This window comes from Falco naumanni, chromosome 6 (assembly GCF_017639655.2).
Source record: "Falco naumanni isolate bFalNau1 chromosome 6, bFalNau1.pat, whole genome shotgun sequence".
In the NCBI taxonomy this organism is placed as follows: Eukaryota; Metazoa; Chordata; class Aves; order Falconiformes; family Falconidae; genus Falco; species Falco naumanni.
In genome coordinates this window covers 9011592-9036105 of record NC_054059.1, presented here as the reverse complement: position 1 = coordinate 9036105, position 24514 = coordinate 9011592, and the positions used below count along the sequence as shown (strand labels likewise).

The following is a 24514-nucleotide window of genomic DNA, read 5'->3' as shown; positions in this document are numbered from 1 at the left end:
CTGGTTACAGGATGTGAACATTTGTCAACTTAAGAAGGGGCTGATAATATGAAAAACAGCTTAGAAACTATACATTTGTAATTGAAACAGCAGGACACATCAGTTCAGCACAATAGTTAGAATTTGCCAGATGCTAATGGCTTGACTTGCAAAGAAACAAAACACAACCCTCTATATGCTACACGATCCTTAATAACTGCAGCAGCTACATCATTGTTTTACGCCTTAGAATCCTCAACCACGGGAAAGAAAAATGAAAAACCCACCCCATCAGTATCTTCAGGAGCAATGTGCCTTCTTCTAGAAGGGTAGCAGTCTCCCACAAGTAGGACAAGAAAGTTAAGACAAATAACTAACCACTCACTAACACCTGCAGACTTCTCCTACCTCTTACACCACAGTATTCCCCCAAAGAAGTCATTGCAGAAGAGTAATGCCAACAGTTTTACTCACAGATAGTTACCATTGTTGCTGGTCAGAATCATCCTGACATTCTGACCATCTGCAAGCAAAATGAACCAGTTAATTCTGTAATACTGTTATGAATATCATCAGGATTGTAAGCGAGCAGGTGAACACGAACTGCTCTTCATTACAGGGTGCGTAGTGAGAACAGTCCCATGCACTGGGTCTGGATCTGTGACTAATTTTCTTTCTGAAAGGGGAGCAAACAAAGTTATTGCATGATGCAGACACCAGCCTTTCTTTGCAGAAGAGCCATTGTATTCAGAGAAATCCTGACTCTAAGCATTCTGAAATCATAAGAATTCTTTTCTGTATTTTAGCATGTTTTGAATCGGGCTCAGGGGACCATACCAGAGGGGCATTTCAAAATCTGCTGTCCTACTAAGGAATGACCTTCAACTTATTTTCTGGAATGCCTCTGCTAAATCCTCCATTGGTTACCTTTTTAATGTGTGTACATGACACTATCCAGTGAGTAGCATCACTAGCAATGTTGCTACCAACTCCCCCCCAGTATCAATAACATATATAAAGAGTCAGAACTTTGTGTTAAAGATGATCTAGACACAAAAATTGTACTCATTTAATAAAACCATTTTGTTAAAAAATTTACTTAGTAATGACTGTAATTTTACATAGATGTTACCAAAAATGGCATTATATAATAAATATAGTCAATATATGAGAAGAGTTAGACAAATTTGTTAGTAATGTCTACAGAAAACCTATGCAGAAGAGAGATCAGCTGTTCCTGAGTTAATTGTTCTTCTGTTGATGTTCTTCTGAGATAACACGATGGCAGTGTAGAATATTTTCTCTCTACTTGACCCTTTGTGCTAGGTACATCTCTATCCTTTTCATGACACTGATGTTTCAATGCCTTCTCCTGACACAGTTAAGAGGCTCTCCAAATGCCTGAAAAAGATGTCTGAGGCCTAGAAGTACTCCAAATGAAAGAGAGTTTACTGTGAGCAGCCAACAGGTTAAAACATCACACTTCCTATGCTGGCTAGCCAGAGATGCCCATCTAGTAGCTGCCCCGAGTGCCAGGGCTGCCACATAAAAGCTTGCTTCCTTTCTTAGGCAACTCATTCTATAATAAAAAATAATGCTCCCCTGTGAGAAGTATAATTTTACTTAACATACCATTACACATCATTAAGTCACAAAAATTAAGAGCTACGGCAAGAGAAGGCAGAAAGCAAGCAAAGGGCAAAAGTGAGAGGAGGGGGAAAGAGAGCAAGCACACAGGGGAGCAAGAGCCAGAGGGAGCCATGAAGGCTGCGAGAGAGCGTGTGAGCAAAGGATTCAGCTGAGCGTAAGCCTTTGCAAGTCCTTCCATTCCTATGGCATCCCTACCAGCTCTGCGCTACCACGCCTCTGGGAGCTCAAGACACCACAGCACAAGTCAGATGGTGCCACATGCCAACGTCGACAGTCAGTCTGGAGCCCAAACTGGGGCAAGTGTCTTCTCAGATTGACTGAGGCAGCCAGCCAGCACCTACCTCATCTACCAAAGTCCCTTAGGACACCTTCCCTATCCTTCTGCCAAGAAACTCCCTGCCACACCTCCAAGGTCTGTATTTGGGTATTATATTTTAGAAGAAACATCCTGCATATAAGTTAGGCTGCTCTATCAAAGTGCATCTTTCCTCTACACATATACCCATTTATGTAAATTACTCCTTCATAAGGCTTTACAGTATATCTGAAATGTTTCAAATCTAATAAATATTACATGAAAATATTTTCCAGTATTTACATATGAAACATACAAAAATATGATTATTGTAAGATTACTTCTTCAATTTCGTCTTCTAAAGAACCAAGGGTCTTAACTCCCAGCTTGCTTGTAGTGTGTTGCAAACGGTGTCTGTTTAGGTCTCTTCCTTCACCAAAAAGCCCACTGTCTTCTTTTACCTTCACTTTACTGTTTTTATTGACTGGAGGAGTATTACCAAAGTTCCAATCTACATCAAAAGGTGTTGTAACGTCATTTTTAGAAAGGTCGGTAGTGCTTCCAAAGAGTTGTTCCATTAAATTGGACTTCTTTATCTTCTTAGTATTGAAATCTGCATTTTCTTTTACATTTTCTTCTAAGTTGTCATTTTTTTGAGTAAGCCAACTCGGTCTCCCTGATCCTTTCCCAAAGGAAGGTACGTAACTACCAAATGTTAACTCACCGCGTAAATCTACAGTCCTTAGATTTCGTTGCTTCTGCCCTTGTGCTCCTGTGGCATCATCCTGGCTGCCACCTACAGGAAATCCATTATTAACCTTCCCAGGAATCTCAAAGAATTGGTTTGTTTTTTCTTTTTTCTCCAGGGAATCAAGTTTTCTTGCTGTATTTATGAGTGATGCTTGGGAATCAGGTTTCACGTTTTGTGTTTCTCTATCAATTTCTTGCATTTTAGCAAGTAGGAACTCTCTTTTTTGCCGCTCTTCCAGCATTTCAGTGCTTTCTCTCTCTACTTTAGGTTTGTGGTTTTCTGATTCCAGCTTTGTTTTCTCTCCTTCATCCAATAAGAAGCTGCTTTCTTTTTTCATTTTGTCATATTCTTCCCTTTCCCACTCTGCATAAAATGTTTAAACATTATTTAAAATGTTTTAGTTTTAAAATGCCTTTAGAAGATTATTTTGAAAATAATGCAAGCAAAAACCACTGAGTTTCCAATATGGTCTTCTATGCATAACATGGTTTTCCTACTGCAACAATAAATTCTTCAGAACTTACAACTACATTCACACCAGGTTCTCTGCTTAGATATAGAAGTTTACTGTCACCTTCCAAAGGGATTAGGACATTATCCACATTTTAGAATTTTCAGAGGAATTTCATTTCTGCCAATTGCCTTTCCATTTCCTGGGTTTGAACAAAAATGATACAACATCACTGATTTTAATAGCTCTGACTTGCACAGTACTGTATTTTTCTTGTCAGCACCACTGACATTAGGACAGTTCTGGGATGTATGTTTGGGGTTTTTTTTTTCCATAAAGGGAACTACTCCTGTGAAGTTACCAGGCCAAAGCCATAGGAGTCATTACTGGTTGCAAGAAGTGAATGATTTAAAATATACTGCAACTGCTGCATATAGAAAACACCTTTACACGAGTGTCTGTGCATCACCACATGAACTCAATGAGAGCATGTGTCTGTGCAAATGCAAATGTCAGTTTCCAGCGCTATAAAGCAACACCAAAGGTGCAAAATAGTAAGAACTTGCAGATAGAACCTGCAAATGTTTATTCATACAAGAAAAAGGAAGCTTCTCAAATATTTATCTCTTCAAAATATTTTTCTATCACGACAACAGACGTGCATTTGGCCAAAAGTTGAATATGACTACTTGGCACTTCCAAAATACTGGCATTGCACTGTGAACACTTCATTGAAATTACTGACTGACGTTTCACAAAGTTCCATGTTATCTATTACACTTCAGATCAAGCTTACAGAAATACTGCAACAGTTCAGTTAATATATTTTAAAAAAATTTTTGTAGCATATCATTTTAAGTAAGGAGCTACCTTTCTATACATAAGGTGGGGAAAATACCAGCTTATACTGTAAGATGGGTAAGGTGGTCAAATCATCTTATTTAAAGGACATAACAGAGCAGATTCTTGGCTTATGTGAGTTATGCACTGATGCCAGTGAAGGTAGAGGATTTACTGCTGAAAGCAGCTATAGATTTTTTAGAATTCTTCCTTGTCATCTATAATAAGCGTTACTGTTCATTAACTATAATCACTGAAAGAGTATTTTATCATGACAAGATGCAGTCCATCTTTAAGAGACTTAAAATTCAGGTCATTAAGATATTGTGAAAACCAAATGAATAAAAATACAGTATTAGAATATAACAATAGAAACTGACATTTCTCAAATAGCCACACCAAATAATTCAGATAACCACAAGTGAAAGGAGAAACTACAATTTCAAATGATGCAAGTGAGGTAGATATGCACTGAAAACCCAGGCCATATTAAGGAATGCAGATTTGTTCTGCAGTAATAAAAATCTACTGCCTACCTCAGTAACACCTAGCAAGTCAGAAATAACATCAGCATTTACCTGCTATGTCATCCTTGCTTTGTAAAGCAAAATCTCTCAGGCTTCAATAATTTTTCATGGACAGCATTTTTTGCTGCTGCATACTTAATCACAGCTGAGTACAGGGCATAGATTATTCTATATTCCGTATTTTTTTCTGATTTTCTTTGCATAATATAACTGAAAATCATTTTCCACTGTAGTGATCTCTGTAAAATCATTTTGCCCTTCTCATAAGAAACTAGCAATCTCACTTAATTAGTATTCTGTGGTGTATTTTTCAGCCTTCAGCTCCCTAGTTCCTTACCACCATGAAGTTTTTGAGCCTTCTCCTCTACAGCCTGTATTTCTTGAAAATGTTTCAGTTTCTCTTCCCTTTCCATGTCTTGGTCTTGTCTTAGGAGGTCTGCTTGCTCTTTCCATCCTTTATCTTGAGTTTCTTTTTCCTGAAATAAATTAATACAAAACTGAAACTCATGGGGGAAAACAATCAGTAAAATAAATAAATAATAACAATAAAAAAATACAAACAAACTTCCTATGTCATTGTCAAATTCCATTCTTACTGCTAAACAAAAACCGGAGCAAGTCATCTAAACCAAACCAGCTTTGACAACCCAGGGGTCTGGCCCTAAAAATGTTCTCTCTAGCACAGTTTTATGCAGCTGAAACAAATAATAGACAATCAACCCTATTCTGTATTACATGTTTCAGGAAAGTTGCAGGCCTGATGTTGTAAGGCAAAATTATCACTGTGTTAGGATAGCTCTCTCCTGAAGTCAGAAGTTGTCTTTTTCAAGGACATTAATGGAAGACCAGACCCCATCACCTTATTTTCTTCTTACTCAAGATTATAATCTTCTTACTCAAGTGAATGGGTTGTAGATTCAGATTGTTTCATGGTGGTACTTAAATTTATGGAGTATTAAGTAACAAACAATGAAAAAGAAAAGTTTAATCCTGGCTGAAAAATTCAGGTAGTGACTATACATAAACATTTAAAAGGAAAGAACCTGCAGAAAAGATATTAATGTCAGCTTTAAAAAAATCACTAATACAGAAAAGTAGTGGAAGAGAAAGCCAGCATAATCCAACATGTGGATGCTAACTTTGTAGTATTCCTTTAGAACAAAATAAGTTTCTAGATTAATAAACACTTCTAAGAAAAATAAGAGAAACAGATACTACTAAGAAAGAGAAAATATGACTATCAGCCAAAACAGCTTCAAGTATTCTCCCTTCATGTACATGATTATCATTATTATATTTTTAAAAAAATTAACTTCATAAAGAGATGGTGGTCAAGTATTTCAAATGCTTGACTTAGAAAAATGATGAAAGCACAGGCTACCCAAATTTCACGTATGTTACTTACAGCAATAGCCATACATGAACTAGAGAGGTTTATAAGAGACATTAGTTGGACCCCATGAGCTGCACTTGTACCAGCTGCATGGTTCTATAACTCACACCCCAAAAGTATACACTGGAAGAATGCATACATTAAATTACATCCACACCTACAGAACAGATTTTGGAAGAGAGAACATATGAATGAAACAGCCACAAAAAAGCTTTAGTCCTACTTCCTGGAGGAAGCCAGTCAAGACCATCCTCAGAGCATTATTTCTGACAAATAGTCCTAGCCTTATGTAATCGGAATTTGTACAATTTTTGCCAGAATCTGTGTCGCTCTGCTTTGTAATAATACCTTACAAATCTCTTTGATTTTAGCTTGAGGTCACAGAAGCATTAGTAATACTTGTAATGGTACTACTTGATAATAAAAAGGGAAATTGAAAAAGAAAAATATGCAACCATATTCACGAAGCTGGAAAAACGACAGAAGAAATACCAGCACTATAACAATAAGAAGTGTTAGATTTATGCATTGTGAAATAAATCTGCAAAGTAAAAGAAACCATCATTAAGACCAAAGCAAAAAGAGAGACAAGGCAGCCAGCACTGTTACAACAGATTGCTCAAATAAGTGTTAGAAATAAAAGGGGAGAAAACCAAAATGAAGTCTTAAAAACTTCAAAGAAATTACAATGGCAGAAAAATAAATAGAGGTAATCGTTACCAGTAAGACACAGAATGTGATAAACTAAGTGTCACAAAAATGGAGTACAGTATTTCTGGACAGGAAGATTCTCCTAGAGATCAGAATGTTTTCTAAGTCAAATTTTCTAAATATTTGTATATTTACACATATTTTAGAAAATACAAGCTCTGCATTTAAAATTCAGCCCAATAGGTGAGTTATACGGAGCAAGTCTCAGATTTTTATAGAACTCACTATTTTAGGAAGAGTCCCTTCTTTCTTGTCACCACAGGCAAGTTCTGATTCTGGAAGAAATTCTACTGGTGAGAAGTATCCACTGGTCTGTACACCTTTTGTGAGCTGTGCTCCTTTTTTAATATTTTGGTTGCTGGCTGTAGAAAATGCAAACTAATTAAATCATGTTTTCACCTGAAAATATCCCACTATATACCTACCTCTCATTTTTAATGATTTGTAGCAAACATAAAAGACAGTAATCAGAGCCAATGGGAGTGGAAAGTATTGACAAGTTTTACATACTTGTTTTCAGCATCTGTAAACGCTAATTTAAAAAAATGGCATGCAAAACATCTGCTGAAAAAATAATTAAAAATACCACCTTAAAGCTACTTATAAAGTCATTACAGCGTACTGGGTGTCTGTTAAAAAATCCCCACTCGTCTTACTGCTTGTCACAGAAGCTACATGTAGCAAAGCAAACACATAAAATTAAAATTCACGTGTTTGCATCTTTGAAACATATATACTTATCCCTATGGAATGACATTTTGAAATATTTGAACCTAAAATAGAGTAATTAAATAGAGAATCTACAATAAAATGAGCAGCAGACAAACTGTTTGAAATGCTGGCATTAAATATTTAAAACAGTCCCATAAATCCCTGCTTCTTCTGACAAGTAGATTTTACTGATCCAGTGAAAACAGTCTGAGTATACACACAGAGACATACATACATACAACATATTTATGTGGATGGCAGAAGGCTTGAGGCTGCCTTGTCACACCAGAAGAAATCACTGCACTGATACTTTTAGAATTATGCTTTGGGACATATGTACTCTGACGAAAAAACAAGAGTGCAGCTCATCTGACAGACAGTAAATCTGAATTAGTAAAAAATAAATAAAAAACATCCCCAAAATATTCACAGCAATCAAGTTACATATTTTAAAGCCTCTGTAATTTATTGTCATGTAGATATGATCTATGATCTGTTAGAGAATTTACTAAACAATATTCCCCTCCTCCTACACCCACGAACATCTGATATGAAAGGAATTCAGAAGGCTGTTTGATGAAGTTCTGGGGTTTGGTTCTGCTGCACATACAGGATAGTCAAACAAATAATGCACCCTTCTTTGTAACCAGTGCTGTGCCGAAAGCTGTGCAAAAAAGTAAACATTCTTGAACAAGCAGTGGCAGGGTCAAACACTGAATGGTTTGAACGACGTAACCTAGCAGAGTAATTTAAAAGTGTCACTATTAATTTTTCTGCTTTTATTGCTTTATACGTTACCTCTTTTTCTCTGTATAACATCCATGTCTTTTCTTGGTGACAGTTTCAACATACGATTAGCATATATATTTTTTGCTTCAAGTTCTCGTTCTTTTTCCTGTGAATGAGACAGGCAAGTATAACAACGAGTTACTAAATTTCATTTACTAGTCATTAACTCAAGATGCAAATTGACTTCAAAATATATGTTGTAAATAGCAACAAAGTAATCTAATCAATAGTTACACACACTATTTGGTTTAAGGAGAAAAATCACATTCCTAACTTTGTTTATGCTATAAGAAAGCACATAGAGCCTTCCCCCAAAAAAACTCACTAGCAAACTGTTTGGTAAGGGGAGGCAGGGAAGCATCTCTGCAGTGAAAATAAAACTAAATGCCAATGCTTCCATATACATGAATAAGACTTACAGTGTATGTATAGATCGCACAACTGAATTTTCAGAATTGTAAATAGTTAAACATTTCAATGCCAGCGATGCTACCTGTCATAAGGCATGTCAGTACCATGGAGCAGAGGCCCACTGCATCATGAGGTAGAGACATACTCTTCTTTCACAACATTTATTGAATAAATAATAAATAAATTTTTAAAAAAGAGCAGTGAGTTATCAAAAATCATCTAATAATGAAAATATTTTCAAAATATTAAAATCTTCACTAACAAATGAGGCTTAAAACACTGTAAACAAGTAAGTTTTAGAGTTAATGCTACTGCTACTTGCTGATAGCTAGCAAGGTGGTAAACTGGTGCACCTCCATTATAGAAGTATGTTTGAGACTTGGGGTTTTGAAGGAAATTCACCTAGAAATTAAGTGTTTTAGCTCAAGTCTTATATAATTTTTTTTTCTAAAGATAAACTGACTAGGCAGAACAAAATATTTTCAGTCCTCAAATGAACAAATCTAGGCAATGATGGGGTGGTGGGATGCAGAGAAACCTTTGCTCAAATTCAGCAACACGCATCGGTATCACAAATACACAAATACACAAATGAAATTAATCTTTACATAAACCTACTGTAATTCAAGTACATCAGTAACATAAAGCACTGTATATACCTGCAGATTTTATTTTAAATTCAAGCCTTCCAAACCTAATTTTCCAATAGATCTTGTGGCTTAATTTCAACGCTTGGCTATGTACTTGACCTTGTTTTCTTAACTAGTCTAACAATAATGATTAACATAGAGACATTCCTGTTATAAACACTGTAGGGTCAGAGCACAGAACATTTTAATTTAAAGCAGGAAAAGAACTTAGATGTGGTATGTAATTAAGTACATATCAGAGAGTGCGGTCACTGGTAAACTACTCAAACCTCATTACAGATACTTCCAAAGATAAAATGCCAGAACACAGCTAGTAACCTGTATTGCCTCACATTTTACCTTCAGCTTCTGATTTAGTTGCTGAAGCTCTTCCTGGAGCGCTCTGTTTTCTTCTTGAGCCTCAAACATCTTTTTTTTCTTTGACTGTAACTCTCGCTGAAAACTGCTACCAGTTAATTCAAGATTTTTTTCCAGATCCTTCAATTAAAACAAAACAATTTTTTTTTTAACAACTGAAGTAATTTTCTTATAGTCAAATTACTTAAGTAAAATTACAGAAAACCAGCATCTTTGATTCAGATATTGGCTCCAGCATTGCTGTAACACTGAATACATTTAAACCCTTAATCTTAACTTTGAGGGGGCAGACAGAGCACCTGCAGATGCTGCAGCTCATCCTTCCGGAGTATCGAGAGGTGATTTGAGGACGTAATAGGAACACACACAACTTTCTGCAAGGCTTTTGGCACAGTGGAACTCCAGATCTCAAGACAAATCTCAAACTGATGGTTAAGAAACAGAATACCTCCCTGGAAGTGGTGCAGGATTAGAAGGAAGAAGACAAGAAATACTTTTTAACCGTTCTACTAGAAAAAAACCTGTGATTGTGGTTTCATTTACATACCCTCATCTTGCAATAGCTGTTTTAAGTGAAGCTATAATGATGAGAGAAGACAAAAGTAGAAGAAAATCCCTTATTTTTTAGAGCATGATTCATTTTAACGTTATCCCGTACTACAGATGCCGAAATACCCGATTGTAAAACTACAAATGCCAGATGGTAACACTACAGGGTGAGGTGATTTGGGTAACTCAGCTGTTTATACCTTGGTATCTTGGGATTTATTTTATGAAAGCTTAGTTTCCAGTTTAATCCTTTGGATTTCCAGATCTATTATGCCGATAAAGTAATTTAGGTTTAATTACTAATATAGAGACCACACTTTCACACCATTTTAATGATGAACATAATTCCAGCTAAAAATGGTATTGCATACAACTACCAACAGCTTAATAGTGCTAACACAGTTATTTTAAAGTTATTTTTTAGATATGTTTACAATGGAGACATGTTTAGACATTTTTACAAAAATTTAAAGATTTTTTCTGAACAAAATTAAAATACATTGCACAAAATCTCTAATATGGATACCCATAAAATGTTCTAAAGCTCATTTTGGTATTAAAAAAATTGCTGTAATTTTTTTTAGTTCAACCCTCAGATGTGCAGAATAGCAGACAATCAAACTCTGTATGAATGCAGTTCACAAAACTGAAAAAGAGCTGATATGTATGTTTTTTAGAATTTTAATATACAGTTCCCTAAATACCCAGGAAATATTCAACAATTGCTTCCCCTCCAAGAGGATAAATTAGATAGCATAAGGTTGTACTATAGCTGCATGCATTTCTGAAGTGTTAAGTGTTCTTACAACTAAATAAAAGAACAAATCTACAGTATATATTCTGACGAAATATACTTAATCTGTAACCAGATATCTGAATGCACAACTACTGTAATGTAACTATATAATCACCTTGGAAATAATTTACTTGATGCTACTTATGTGTAAAAAAAAAAAATAAAAATAAAAGGAATCTATTTGCTCCACAACTGTGAAAAAAATACAATTCATGAAACTCGTTATGGTAAAAAACAGCTGTACCAGAATTTCTTACCAAAAAAAAAAAAAAAAAGTAATCTCACCTTAATTCTTTTTTCACTGTCCTCTAGCCTACTCTCTGCATAGGCTAGTTTCTTTGCCAGGTCATCTCTTTCCACAAGGTGCTTCTCTGCAGACAGCTTTTTCAGTTTCTGCAAGACAGTTTTTGTTCTGTACAGTTCATCTTCCGATTCTTTCAGCCGTCTCTCATTTGCACGCTCTCTCTCTTGAGATTTTCGTAGGCGCTCCCTTAATATTCTAATCTCATTGTTGTGCCGAGCAAGGAGCTGAGAGATTTCATTTTCCGTATCTTCAAACTTATTCAAGGCTTTCTCCTGCCTGTGCTGAAGCCTCTTCAGCACCCTGTTTTCCTTCTGCAGCTCATCTAGTTTGATGTGGAGTTCAGTCAGTTCATTTCGGAGCTCATTGATTTTCAGCAGCCTAGCAGCAAGAACTCTTTTTGTAACAAGATCTATATCTTTTGCAGGAGAATCCCTAGTGAGGCTCTGAGAACGGAAACCCAACTGTGTCCCTCTTTTCGTTGGTGCATATTTGGAACCCAATTTCTTCGTGGCTATGAGAGGAAAAATAAAAAAGCATGTTTACTCTAAGACAATGCAGTTTGCCTATTCAGACATCCTTTCTGGAATAAAGCTCTGCCTGAAACAAATTTACAATACTTAGTAGAGACTGCAGCCTTCAAACCAGACAATAATAGGCATATATACAATAGACTTATGCTCCTTTTAATAGATTAAAATAGATAGATTAAAAAAAAAAATATGGAGATTTATGTCTGTGATCTACCGTAAAAATGCAGCCATCAATATAGGACCATTGTAAAGTAATCATCTGCAAATCATATCAGAAATAGTCTTATTTTGTTAATATTTGATAGAATTCATTAAAATGTTTTAGAAATAATATACTCTTATGCACATATTACCAAATGCTTTTAAAATGGCAACAATTAGCTGAGCACTAGCTAGTTATGTATTATGCAAGATGTAATTCTCTCAGACAAATGCAGTAGTATTTTCAAATCCAGCTGCCATGCTTACAGACAAAACACCAGATTTCAAAGGCTCAATGCAAAAAGCCTCCAAAGCAAAATTAGAAATCCCATGAAAATTCAGTCCTCCCCTGAATAATTTTTTCTTGTATCACAAGTTATTTTCCACACAGCATTATTTGATTACTAGTATGCATCACCCATGTTCCTATTCGATATTATTTTATTATCATCCCCACAGATAAAAGCTAAACATTTTGTTTCTATCTTATTTGCCTCTCAAGCCACACTCAAAGAACGAAGCATATAATCCACCAAAATATCTCTTAAAACAACTGAATATATAGAGAGCGCATAATTCATTAAGATATATCAGTGTTTGGAAGAAACATACTGAGCAGCAGCTTATAATACAGGCTTGAAAGCCAGGATACAGCAACTGCAATAACCTATGCACAGACTGTGAGTGTATGTGAAAGCAAATTCTTCCTCCCCTTTGGCGCTCACCATGTTTCTGTCCTACAGAGAATATTTTACAGCAAAAATAAAAGCTTTAAAACATCTTCCTGTAATTTCCTCTAAACATTTTGCACAAATACTCATTCATTTTCTGCTTGATGCTCATTTTTTCCACAGCTCGGTCAAACAACAGAGGGTGGTTTTTTCCTTTAAAAAGAACACTTATGTCACATTCAGGTGTGAAAAGATTATCTAATACATGCACTGCAGGAATGATGCCATTCCTATCACCAGCTAAGGGAATTCCCATTAACCCTAGATTTCCAGCTCCTTCAAGAATTTCTCCGGATTTAGAGCAGAACCGCAAATTCCGACACGAATTTTGAACTTTGACCATATAGTTAAACTGGGGAACACCATCTTTCAAGAACAACATGATATTCACACTACCTTCATGTAATAATTATGTTCCATTCTGGCTATGTAACCAAAGAACTAGTCATTCACTTGCTCCCTCCAAATTAACACAGTGGAATTGCAGTTTTTGTTTCCCAGACAGCTAACGCATGACCGCTATGGACAAGATGCCGCTTCTGCAGAGAAGATTAGCAAAACACCAGCTGCACTAGGACACCAACACTGCCAAGGACCTGAAGGGTTACATTCCCTGGGCAAACTCATTATCTAAGGTCAGACCTTCTGGCATACTCTAGATCATAACGTTGACCAAATTATACATACCAAGCACTTACGAATGAAATTGTGCACTTGCCCAGGAAAGGCAGGATATGCTCTGACTTCACCAGAAAATGTGTGCCATCATTTAGAACAAGCTCTCAAAGCATGGCAGAAAGACTTCACATCTCTACTACAGCCCAGGACCTGTATAACCGTTCTCTCCCTTTTCGCACGGATATTCACTTCCCCACAGTCTCAATCAAGAAAGCAGCTTATGTAGGTGAAGTGTGTGTGAGGGAGCTCAAAGGGGAGCTATTTCATCTCAAACTGGAGATATTTTACCCTTAGAGAATGACCTGAAAAAACTATTTTGAATTTCCACATGAACCTAACTTTCAGCAAACACATTTTCTCCCTCTTGCCACATTGGTGGTCTTTTTTTTTTGTTTGGCGAAAGCACACAGTATTACACTGTAAAGCTTAGTCAACTAGATTTCCACAAGAGAGTTATCTTTAGGGTATTTTGTCAGAGAAATGTTAACAACTGTCTCTCCTACAGGCTGCACAGTAAAGACTTGCCTTGGGTCCTTGGCCCTGAGGTTTTTATCAAAGGCAAAAAGAGAAGCATGATTCAACAAGAGGCTAGTATATGAGCCATGTTAATTTATTAAGAAAAATATGAATAATTCTCAAAATCACCAAAAATCCTCCTTATGCAGGAACAGATTAATTTCAGCCTTCAACTGACTAGTTTCAGTCTACCTGACTATGCTACTACCTGCAGCATAATTCACATGAACCTTATTTGTAGATTCTCGTAACACTAGTTCCCCACTTTTATTTCAGCTTTCAAAGATAATTAACTCTTTGGAGCAGTTACAAAGCAGCCATTTCTGCTTTCTGCCTACCTTGGTAGTGCACAAGGCTGTTTGAAGTTTGTGGTTTGTAATCTCTTTTTTCTTGGCGTGTAGATGGATAGCTTACTGTTGGCGACTGGTCAGATGAATGAGAAGCATTATCTTCATCTGAATAATAGGAGTCACTGTTTTTATCCCCATTTGATTTCTTGTCGTGTTCAGAATCTGGGCTTCTTATCCTTTCTCCCATTTTTCAGATTTAATGGTTTTCCAGATTCTTCTCAAAAACTGTTCATTTTGACACAAAGGTCTTTCAGTTGTCACAATGGCAGCAGCTGGATTATTTCCTTGGGTTTATCATCTTCATCTCCAAAGCATGAGATCTTTGTGGTTCAGTTTAGCAAACAGTAGTTATTCTATCATTCAGAATCTATTTTTCTGTAACAATTTAGAGAGAGAGAAAAAGCAACAATGGTTTTGCTGTTTAGTTAAGAAAGAAAGGTAAAAACCCTGTAAAATTACTTAGGATTCCTATAACCTTATACCACATGCCGTGCTACGTTAGCCTTATTACTTATATTAAATGTGACAGACATCACTCTACGAATGCTACTAGTGCCTCAAACTACTGAGTGTAATACTTCACCCCCAAAAGAGAAATCATAAAATTAATGCAGCTAAATCTAGAACAGTAAGTTACTCCCAGGTTAGAGAGGGGGAAAGCACTGGATAAAAAAACAAGCAAAAGTTTGATACAATTCAGGAAGCTAAATGTATTTCAAACTAAATGAATTAACAGCTTACTCATGCGACTGGAATTAAGATTATTTGTAGAACTTGACTAAATCTTCCATATCTCAATTTCCGACACTCCAGTGATGTTAAATAATGGGCTTGAAAATCAGTTGTCCCATTTGTCTGGAGGACAGTCTGCCCCTAACCACGAATGAGACTGTACCTACGTATCACAGTCTTTGTCCTGGAAAATACCCTACAACATCTAGTGTTTCATGCCTTCAAGAACAGTCAGGAGCATACACATTTGTGTCACATGCTTTATGGGAAAAGGCAAATATATGCTTTTGGGGTTTTTTGTGTCTGGCGAGATCACACTGCTGGTACATGGTAAACATTACATCAGCAGCAGGTATAAAACAAGAAGGGCTACTCCTGCAGCCTGTCTTTTGATGTAAACTGAAAAATCCCCTAACCTCAAGGTAAAATCATCTTATTTTGCATTTCTGGAGACAGTTCCTGAAAATACAATGGAGCAAATACTTCCTAAACTGGTGAGAAAATTCTTTTGACTGAGAAAGTGAGGAAACTTGTTTATGTATTTTATTGACTATGCTCAGCCTCCTATGTCTTTTCTTTCTCACCGCTCCTCACAGCTCTCAAGTTTATTTCACCATCTAACTCCCTTCAAATCAACTTCAAGACATTAAGCCTCTAATGGGTGAATAAACAGGACTTGGATCAGAGCCCATCAGTTCTGACTGTTGAACAACATAAGCTCCTAGCCCATTTCTAAGTAGCAAAGCAAACTACACATAAAAATTGAGCATCTTTCAATCAAAATTCCCCTATGCTGCAGGGCATACAACAAACCTGTAAACGAGCTGTCAATTCTTCACTATGTTATTTCCCAATAAAATAAATTTAGCATGCTTCTCTACCTTCTATTCCACTGTCAATACATACAGAATTGCATAGCCAAGCAGAACAGAAACGTCAGCTGCCAAGACAGTTTTCATTACAAATTCAAGCTTTCTGGCCCAGTTCATTGTTAGCACAACTCTGTCTCCAGTGACTGATACACAGGCAGAGTTTTGGGGACAGACTGTTCTCTTACCAGGTGCACAGGCAGGACTGCATCAGCTCTGTCTACACAGGACAGATTCCCAGGGAATGCAAGAAACATAAAATAAAATATAAACTAATATACTTATATGAAAATACTAAAACAATATAAAATATAGAAGTAGTACTCTGGAGGGCTGTAACACAGTCCTCATATTATTACAGTCATCGTGTCTGAAAAAAAAAGTTAAAAACCAGTTGTTGTGTCTGTAACCCACACAAAGTATGATGTCATTGCTGAAGCCACAGGCTTCGTTTCCAGCTAACAACATAGGCCACAAAATTCGTCAGACTTTGTCTGAACTCATCTTGGGTGCCTGGAGCTTTGCTACAGCTCATTTAGCTGCAACAAAATTAGTTAACAACCAGGGAACTTACCTATATCGGTTTTAGCTTTTTGCTCAGCTTTGTACAATTGTCTAGCATCTACTGTTACATTTATGTGTATAACTAACAGACAGCAATAACAAGCAGTTATACTGTGCAGACTGAACTATCTACAACGCTTGCAAAAATGCGGCATTAGTAAGTAGTACAGGCATGGGTTGACTACAGGGGCCTAAAAGAACAAACACAGGACAACATCGGGCCCCTAAGCTGTAACATCTCACTCACACTCAATTAGTGGCATCAACAGGATGCAGTCTTGTGTTATTGGTAAAACCAGTTTTATAGGTAACATATAGAACAAAGAATGAGTTGTACGTAAAACACATCACACGTAGTAAATTGAGATGTGGAACCATGAATCAATCAATAGAACAGAGTAAAGAGCAAGGTGCATAGTGTGTTAACAAGTATATAAAAATGATCCCAAAAGGACCCAAGGCAAAGAGGAAGAAGCCATCCCCCATTCTCCTCCCACCATGGAAGGATCTGGGATGCTGACGACTTGCTGTAAAGTCTTCCCTGTAAAGTTGTAGCCAGTTAAGTCCTGGAGAGAGAGAGAGTGGGTGAAGACAGCACCAAAGAAAGGGTTTGGTACTAGAGTTTGTGCCTGTATCACTGTAACCATATATGGCTTGACCTGTGTAATACTAAGTCTTTTATTAGACTGTTAAGATTTTTATTAGACTAACGATCAATTGTTGGCTCTGCAATGAAGATGTGCTCCTTGTTTTACTTATAACAACATATGTATGTTGTTTTACATGTAACAACATGAATAAAAAAATCTGGCAGGAATTCAAGCAACCTAGACTATTACTTGGATCCAAGACTGTCCCAGGACCACAGGGGCACATGTGGCATCCAGAGTCCTGGACTTGTAGGGTGGGCACATCAGTGTTAGTGGCACCATCACATCTAGAGGTGTTAATCTAGCCCCGTGTGGAGGCAGGGATTACTCTATGGGGCAAATATCTTTCAACAATGTAAATATAGCCAAGATACACCCAAATTTTATCCGCCTTCAGGACACAGAAGGACAGAAATAAATCATCATGCACAGACTTTTTCTTGAGATGAAAACAAGTATGAATAAAGACTACGTTCAGGGAAAACATAAATGCCTACAGTTCAATCATCAAGATGTCTAATTATATATATATAAAACAAGAACATTTGCTTTCACTTAGTGACTTAAAGCTGATCAGATATAGTCCCACAAGTGTTCACTGAAGAGGCAACAATCTTTTTGAAGAACGCTTTTGATAACTCAGTATATTTAAAACAGACAAATTATAAGAAATGGAGGATTAGAATTATCCATTACTTCTGTACTGGATATTCCCTACTTTTAAGAATATTTTGCCAAGTATCATTTTGACATACAGCAACATAAACGAACAGTAATTTTTGATGCATTCTGGAAGTACTTTGAAAAGCAATGGACTGAAAACAAATTAAGAAAGGTGAACCAATAAAAGCTCCCTTGAGGAATCACCAAAAACATTTTCTGAATCTTCAAATGGTTTTCAGTTTTATACATTGGTAATATTACCGTATTTTCCATACAACACAGGAAACCTTAGTCTGTCAAGTCTTGCCAAATTCAGTTTTCCACCAGTTTATAATGTAATTTGATTAACCCAAAGAATGTAAGTTTATCTTGAGAAAAATTAATCACTAGGATATCTGAGTTTTACTTGAGTTAGCCTAAGGACCACCTAATTAAGAAACACTTTGGTTCACTTGACTTTTCAATTGTTACCAGCTAGTCTCAGTTGATTATAAAACAAGTTCAACTCATGTAAGATCCTCAAAGACATCTATTTTCCCCTCGTACATTTAATAAGTTTGTGAGGTATGAAACGTCATGGGTTAGCAGTGGGTCTACTAAGCTCCATGACTACCACCAAAACCCCAACTCTCTCCCCTGCCAAAAGGCCCATGCATACTTTTCGAAGCCTAATGCAACAAGATCAGATTAGTAAAGGATGGCTGAAGTAAAGCTGAGATTTGTGCAAACTTTGGAAACAGTTTTGTTTCCAGAATTTCAAACTCCTTCACTTCAGCAATTTCTAACTGTTATTTACATATTTTATACTGAAAACATGCTCATTAATACAAAAACCAGTCAAGCTCCAGGCCGCTGCAAAGGACATAACAGAGAAAATAGAGAACACAAAACAACTGCAGTGATGACAGAATACTGTCCCTCTGTGACTTCCAAGTAAATCACAGAAACGGAAACTGAAGTACTCTATTACAGGTATTACACAATAAAGAGAAAGGAAAGTTACTCAGTAATTCTTTTCTCACAGTACACCCTGAGCTTAGTTCTGTAATGCAAGACTCATAAAACTTCTAAAGTCCTTTTCAATCTTAACACCTTTCTAAGACCAGGGGAAGCTAGATGCTTTTACTCGGCACCACACAACCCCCGAGTACAAATGCTGACCTCTAACGGTCCACTCTGTTTCTCCACCTATTCGGAGAGAGGAGCAGAGCAAGAAAGAACCAGCTTCAGACAAGTACAAAAGCATCAATCCAAATTACTACAGTTCTGAACTTACGAACAAAGAATAACTTAAAACGAAATTAACCTCCCTCCTCCTTCTTCCAATCATCTTTCTTACATCCAAATACTGTCGTTTTTCCAGAAAAGAGATGAGCAAAAGAATTGACTTGTATCATATCAAAACGTACTTACCGATAAGGCTTCACTGAGGAGCAAATATTTTATTAGGGAAGCTTTCTGCAGTTGCTGGCTTAACTGAATGCATTTCTTCTTGGCTTACCAGCTTTTGCAGTAATACTTAGTGTTACTTTGATCAGCTGATCTCAAACTGAAAAAGTTGCTGAAAGTCCCAGGCAAGAGATGAGAAAGCGGTAGTCCCAACAGGCAACGCACAGGCCAGTCCTACAACCAGGAAAAGAGATTATGTTTTCTAAATCCCCCACCGAGGAGGAGATTCATGGTTCCCGTTCCCACCTCCACCCCGGGGTGTGCAGACTTACCTAGCTCAGCTTAGCCCCGAAAGCAGCTCTCCGGCTCCCAAAGCGTAAGTAACTTTTCCATCACTGGGCACAAGTTCCTAAAGAACGTAGCAAATATTATCTTTAATTAACACTTTTTAAAACAAGGAACGATTACACGCGAGAGCACGTTTCCAGTGCAATCATTTAACGTACAACAAATGACTTCTGAGGAAAGGGGCTCAGCACGCACGGCCCGTACGCCGCTTTTGGTTAGAGCCGCTGCCTGACACCCGCCGGGCCCGGCACACGGCCCCCCCCGTGGCCGAGCTGCGCCGCGGAAGCCCCAGGGCCCAGCCGCCGGCCCCGCTGCCTGCCCTGCCCCGGGACCGAGCCGGTCAGCCCGGCCCACACCCCCCGTCGGCAGCAAGATCCGCAGCCGCGGACCCGAGCAACCCTCCCCCGCCCCCGGGGGCTAACCCTCGGCCTAGGCCCCGCTCCCAACCCCCACAGCCCCCGTGCACATTCCCCCGGCGCGGCCCTGTCCTGCCCCCCGGCTCCTCCCTCCGCCCGGCGATACCCCCACCGGCCCCGGCCCGGCCCCGCCCCGCACCAGCAGTACTTGCCTCCGGCTCGGCGGACGCGCCGGCGGTTGGCCACGCTACGCTTAAAGGGGCCGCCGCGACGCGCGCGGGGCTAGTGTCAACTGCTGCCGAGTAACGGGGCGGCGGAGGGGGCAGGCTCTCGTCGTCACCCATTGGCTGCCCGCCCTGCCAGTTCGACGGCGCGCGGCGGGTACCAGCGGCTGATTGGTACGAGAGGCTGGCGGCAGCCGAGGTGGAACCGCTCTTCCCATTGGCGGGACGCTACATCCTGGCTGCCGATTGGTTGGGTGCTGCGCGGGGGACGTGGGGGGGGCTCAACCCGCGGGCGCTGCCACCGTCCCGCGATGCCGCGGCGGCGGCTCCAGGTGGCGGCGGAGGCCGGGCCGGGCTGGGCCGGGCGCGGCGGGGAGCCGCTGGCGGGGGTGGCCTCCCCGAGGCCGACAGGCTCCGAGGCCCTGTCCTGCCGCCACCATCTTGGTTTTGTAGGGAGCTCTGTGTGTGTAATCGAGGGAGGCGTTAGGTGCGGCCTGGGAGCGGAGCCCGGGAAGGCGGGTGGGGGCGCGGCCCGCCCGTGTGCCAGCGCCCGGCATCGGCAGTGAGCCACCCCCCTCATAACCCCTCCGAGGAGTGGGAGCGAGGGAGACCCTGGGTGGGCTCGGGCACTCACTGACACTTAGGGTTTGAAAATGAGGCTTTGGGTCAGAGCAACATCTGGGAGTAATGACTGATCAGAGATGAGAGCAAAAGCGGGGGGAAAAGTAGTCTTAGGTGTAAGTAAGGCGGGAAGCTAGGTGACTAGCCAATATATGACAGGTTTTATGCACATATACAGAGAGCTGCATGTGCACTCTGATGTAATTTGAAAGAAAAACTTTAAACCAGGAGGAAAGAAGGGGAATAGTAGTAGTATAAAATACCTCAGAATTTAAAGCAAAATGGATTTTACTGACAAGAGGGTAAAAGTACTGCCTAAAGCTAGCAAATAAGCTTGAATTCAAAGGGAGGCCCAATTTAACAGGGCTGTAGTGTTTCATTCCACAGAGTAAGAGGGTTTCTAAACCTAGGCTTTTATTACTCCAAGTTACTGTGTTGTTTTTTTTTTTTTTCCTTTTAAATAATGCTAACCTTCAAATGCAGTGAACCAAACTTCTTTCTGTAGAGATAAAGGGTAAAAAAAATAGCAGATCTGGCTTGCTTCACTTAACTTACTGATTGAATATGTTATGATAGCACAGTGATGAAAATGACATAAGAATTTGGGCAAAGTAGGCTAAAGCAAGACGTTTTATACAAAAGTTATAATCTGCCAGTGTGGGAAGGCATAAATGGGCCATTCTTGAGAGGGAGACACATTGGCATTTGACAGAACCATCTCTCCACGGTTCCAAATGTTCAAAATTAATGCTCAGTGACTCTGAAGTGAAAATTAAAAAACTGGAGAAAATGGGACAAGCTACCAGTTTTGTTAACCAAGGTAATGTTTTCAGGCAAAAGCCCCTCACGTTATTCATGATAAAATGTAAGGAAATATGTGAGGAAAATACAGTTTTGATGCACTTGAAATTAAAAGATTGTCATCCCCCAGAATATAAATTTTAGGAGGAAAACCGGTATCCATTTCAATGGAAAAATAAAAAAAAATTAGTGATTGTGAAAGTCAGAACTGATTTATTCATTGTGCACTGAATATGAACTCTGAATATGCTTAGCTAAATTTCTTGAAAATTTAATGCAATCATAAACACATCCAGCATAAACTCCTGTAAAAGAAGAATTTTAGATGGTAACAGGTTTTTCAAAAGCACAAAAGCATCTGGGAGACATAGACCTGACACGGAGTCTCCCAAGCTGAAAGGAGCTTTTAATTTTTTGATCCTAAAATCCCAGAAAATAGGCATGAAGCATGCAAAAACCCCAACAACCAGTTTGTGAATTTCTCAGTTTTGATTGTCTCCTTAATTGCACTTAATAGTTTTGCTATATTTGCATTACTGTTATGGAATTGGTTTAAAAAAAACAATAAAAACTCGTGGATCATTTTTTAAATTAATTCTCCTGTGGCTTTGTATAGCTCATCCTTGTGCTAAACAGCTAAAGCATATCATCCATCACAGCAATGCTGGCAGAGAATCATTGATGTCCTTCAAAAAGATCCAGGGAAATGCAGAATGACAAAGACGGAATAATTTTATTGCTTGCAACTGGAGGAAATGTATTGCTTGTATCTGGCAGCAGGCCAAACCAGAATCTGAAATGCTTTTGCTGCTGTAAATAGGATGAAGGGGATTCGTAATCCATCTTCATGCCCACTGTAGCCAGGAAAATTATGAGCAGAAAAAGCAATTAAAAAAAACAACAACAACAAGAGAAAGCATTAAAAAATGTGGAAGAGACTTTTTTTTTGTGCTGGTAATTTATAGACTATTTGTCATGACTAACCATTTGGGGCTTGGTTAGCAGCTAACTAATTGTTAGTTACTGAATATAGGTAATACACATATTTAATTTAGGCAGTATGTATATTTAATACAGGTATTGAATACAGGTTTTGAATTACTCTGAATACAGGCCTCTTGTTCAGAGCAAATGATACCTCATCAGACTTCTCCATTAACTGCTCTATCCAGAATAATGATAACATATTGAATCAGCTGCTGAACTAAGTAAATTCAGATACTGTGCAATATCAGCATAGGGATTAATCAATGGAAGTTTGTTAATCTGAAACCTACAAATAATGTATTTAAGATATTGTCCTGTATGTAACAGTTGATACAGTGCAGATAAATGGTGTGGTGGTTCAGATTCCTTTGGACAGGACAAATACATGAATCACCTGAGCAAGAAATTTATGTTCTGCAGTTTTCTTCTCTGTGTAAAGCAAATCTGATGTCTTAACTGCTTGCTTGGGTGGGAAGGCTGTTCAAACAGAGCATTTCATTCAAGAGCTGGAGGGAGAAGTAGAAGGCGTGAAAGGAATAGCCCTAGCCTCAGAGGGGAGGGCTGCTTCAGAATTGAGGGTGGAAACCTTCGAAAACTAAATCAGGTCATGGTGTCATGCAGTTTGATATTCCCAGAAGTATCAACAGGGATAAAGCCCCCAGGCTTATTCAGATGAGTGGAACCCGTGCTCGTTTAATTGTACACATAAATATCGATGGGAAATCCCTGATGCATAGAAAAAATGCTATTGATTTCCACTGCACCGTAGCAATGTTGTGGCATACGGGGTGGGAACTATTACAATGACTGTATCTAATGTGATGGATAAAACAGTTTCCCTGAATTGCCATAAAAAAGATGGCATTCGCATTTGGAAAGGGAAAATCTTCATAGTATTACATTCAATACCATAATTTCTTCAAGAAGTGGAGACTTAAAGAACACATGGTGATACAAATGAGGGAGTCAAAGCAACACGTTCCTTGCTTTAACCAGGAGTACGGCACGATGTGAAACTTCACAGTGAGATTCAGACTTAGATGCTCAATTTCTGCAAAAAATCAAAGGTTGGTGAAAACCATCAGGTTAAGTATGAAATATAAAAAAATAACAAAGAAGGTCCTTTTTGGTTCCTTCAGCCTTCACATTTTCTGATGCTTTCCCTCAGAAGAGGCTATTGCACATTGAAACAGAAGCATGAGTATTTATACGCGTCTCTGCGTATACACCAGAGCATCTGCACTTGGAGAAAAGCTTTGGTCAAAATCCAGGATACAGAGATTTTGGCTCAAAGCAGTTCCACAGATCTGGGTGGCCAAGGGTGCCAGTTCAGGCTGCTGTTTCCAGTAGCAAGGTAGATACTTGTTCCCTCTCTCCACTGTTACAAAGGTAACCTACAATGTAACTAAGGTCTCTGTATTAGAGCATGAGCATGGATGTCACTAGGGTCCAGCTGAAGTTTTTTTCCTTAACATGTGTTGGAATATTCGACTGCATACGAGATAACGTTGTGTATGAGCGCATACATCCCTTTACTCTAAATTACCTGCGATCATACCATCAACATATTTTAAATTCCAATGCAAATAAAATTAAATGTCAGTATGTTTTAATGCTGTAAATATTCATGGTCTCCTTGTACTTTTTAATGCATTTGTGAAAATAAGCTGTGGTTCTGTTGGAGGCCGGCTGCTTTTCTTACAGCATGCTCACGTACCTTGAGACACGAGAAGGTCAAGATCGTGTTCAAAGCTTGTCTCCCATGCCCTAGATTCTGGAGTGACTTGAAATCTTTTCCCTGTTCCTTTTCTCAAGTGCTTCTGAGTCATCTGCTGAAAAGTGACCACTCACCTTTTACAATTTAGTGTTATAATTCTTTGAAAGAATGTCTGTTGGTGTCACTTCTCATACTATGACTAGCTGCAACCCCTTCAAGGGGATTTTCTTGAACGTTCTCTGACTGTGGTGGCATTGGAGCCGCTACGGGGTTACTGACACCCCTTTTTTTGTCCCTGACAGGCAATGGAGAATGGGCTTCCGTGAACTCAACTGAACCTGAAGATGTATAAAAGAAGCACCTTGGGCACTGTTCATGGGGAATGGTTTTTAACAATGCCATTTTCCAAGGCTGTGAAATACT

The 24514-nt window shown here is 38.7% G+C and overlaps 1 protein-coding gene across 2 annotated transcripts; it reads right to left on the bottom strand.

Annotated features, from left to right (window-relative positions):
* Positions 1 to 1026: 1026 nt before the first annotated feature.
* Positions 1027 to 19786, bottom strand: LCA5 (lebercilin LCA5). 2 transcript variants are annotated; one of them, XM_040598735.1, is made up of 10 exons: positions 19370 to 19786; positions 19062 to 19271; positions 14159 to 14545; positions 11146 to 11675; positions 9498 to 9635; positions 8107 to 8203; positions 6823 to 6959; positions 4831 to 4969; positions 2266 to 3038; positions 1027 to 1380 (listed from the first exon to the last, which is right to left on the bottom strand). In XM_040598735.1, the coding sequence occupies exons 3-10, from the start codon at positions 14355 to 14357 to the stop codon at positions 1339 to 1341; spliced, it is 2055 nt and encodes a 684-aa protein (XP_040454669.1). In that variant the 5' UTR covers positions 14358 to 14545; positions 19062 to 19271; positions 19370 to 19786; the 3' UTR covers positions 1027 to 1338. The 2 variants fall into 2 exon arrangements, with proteins under 2 accessions (XP_040454669.1, XP_040454670.1); XM_040598736.1 differs by having other exon boundaries at positions 1027 to 3038.
* Between the last annotated feature and the right edge of the window lie 4728 nt (positions 19787 to 24514).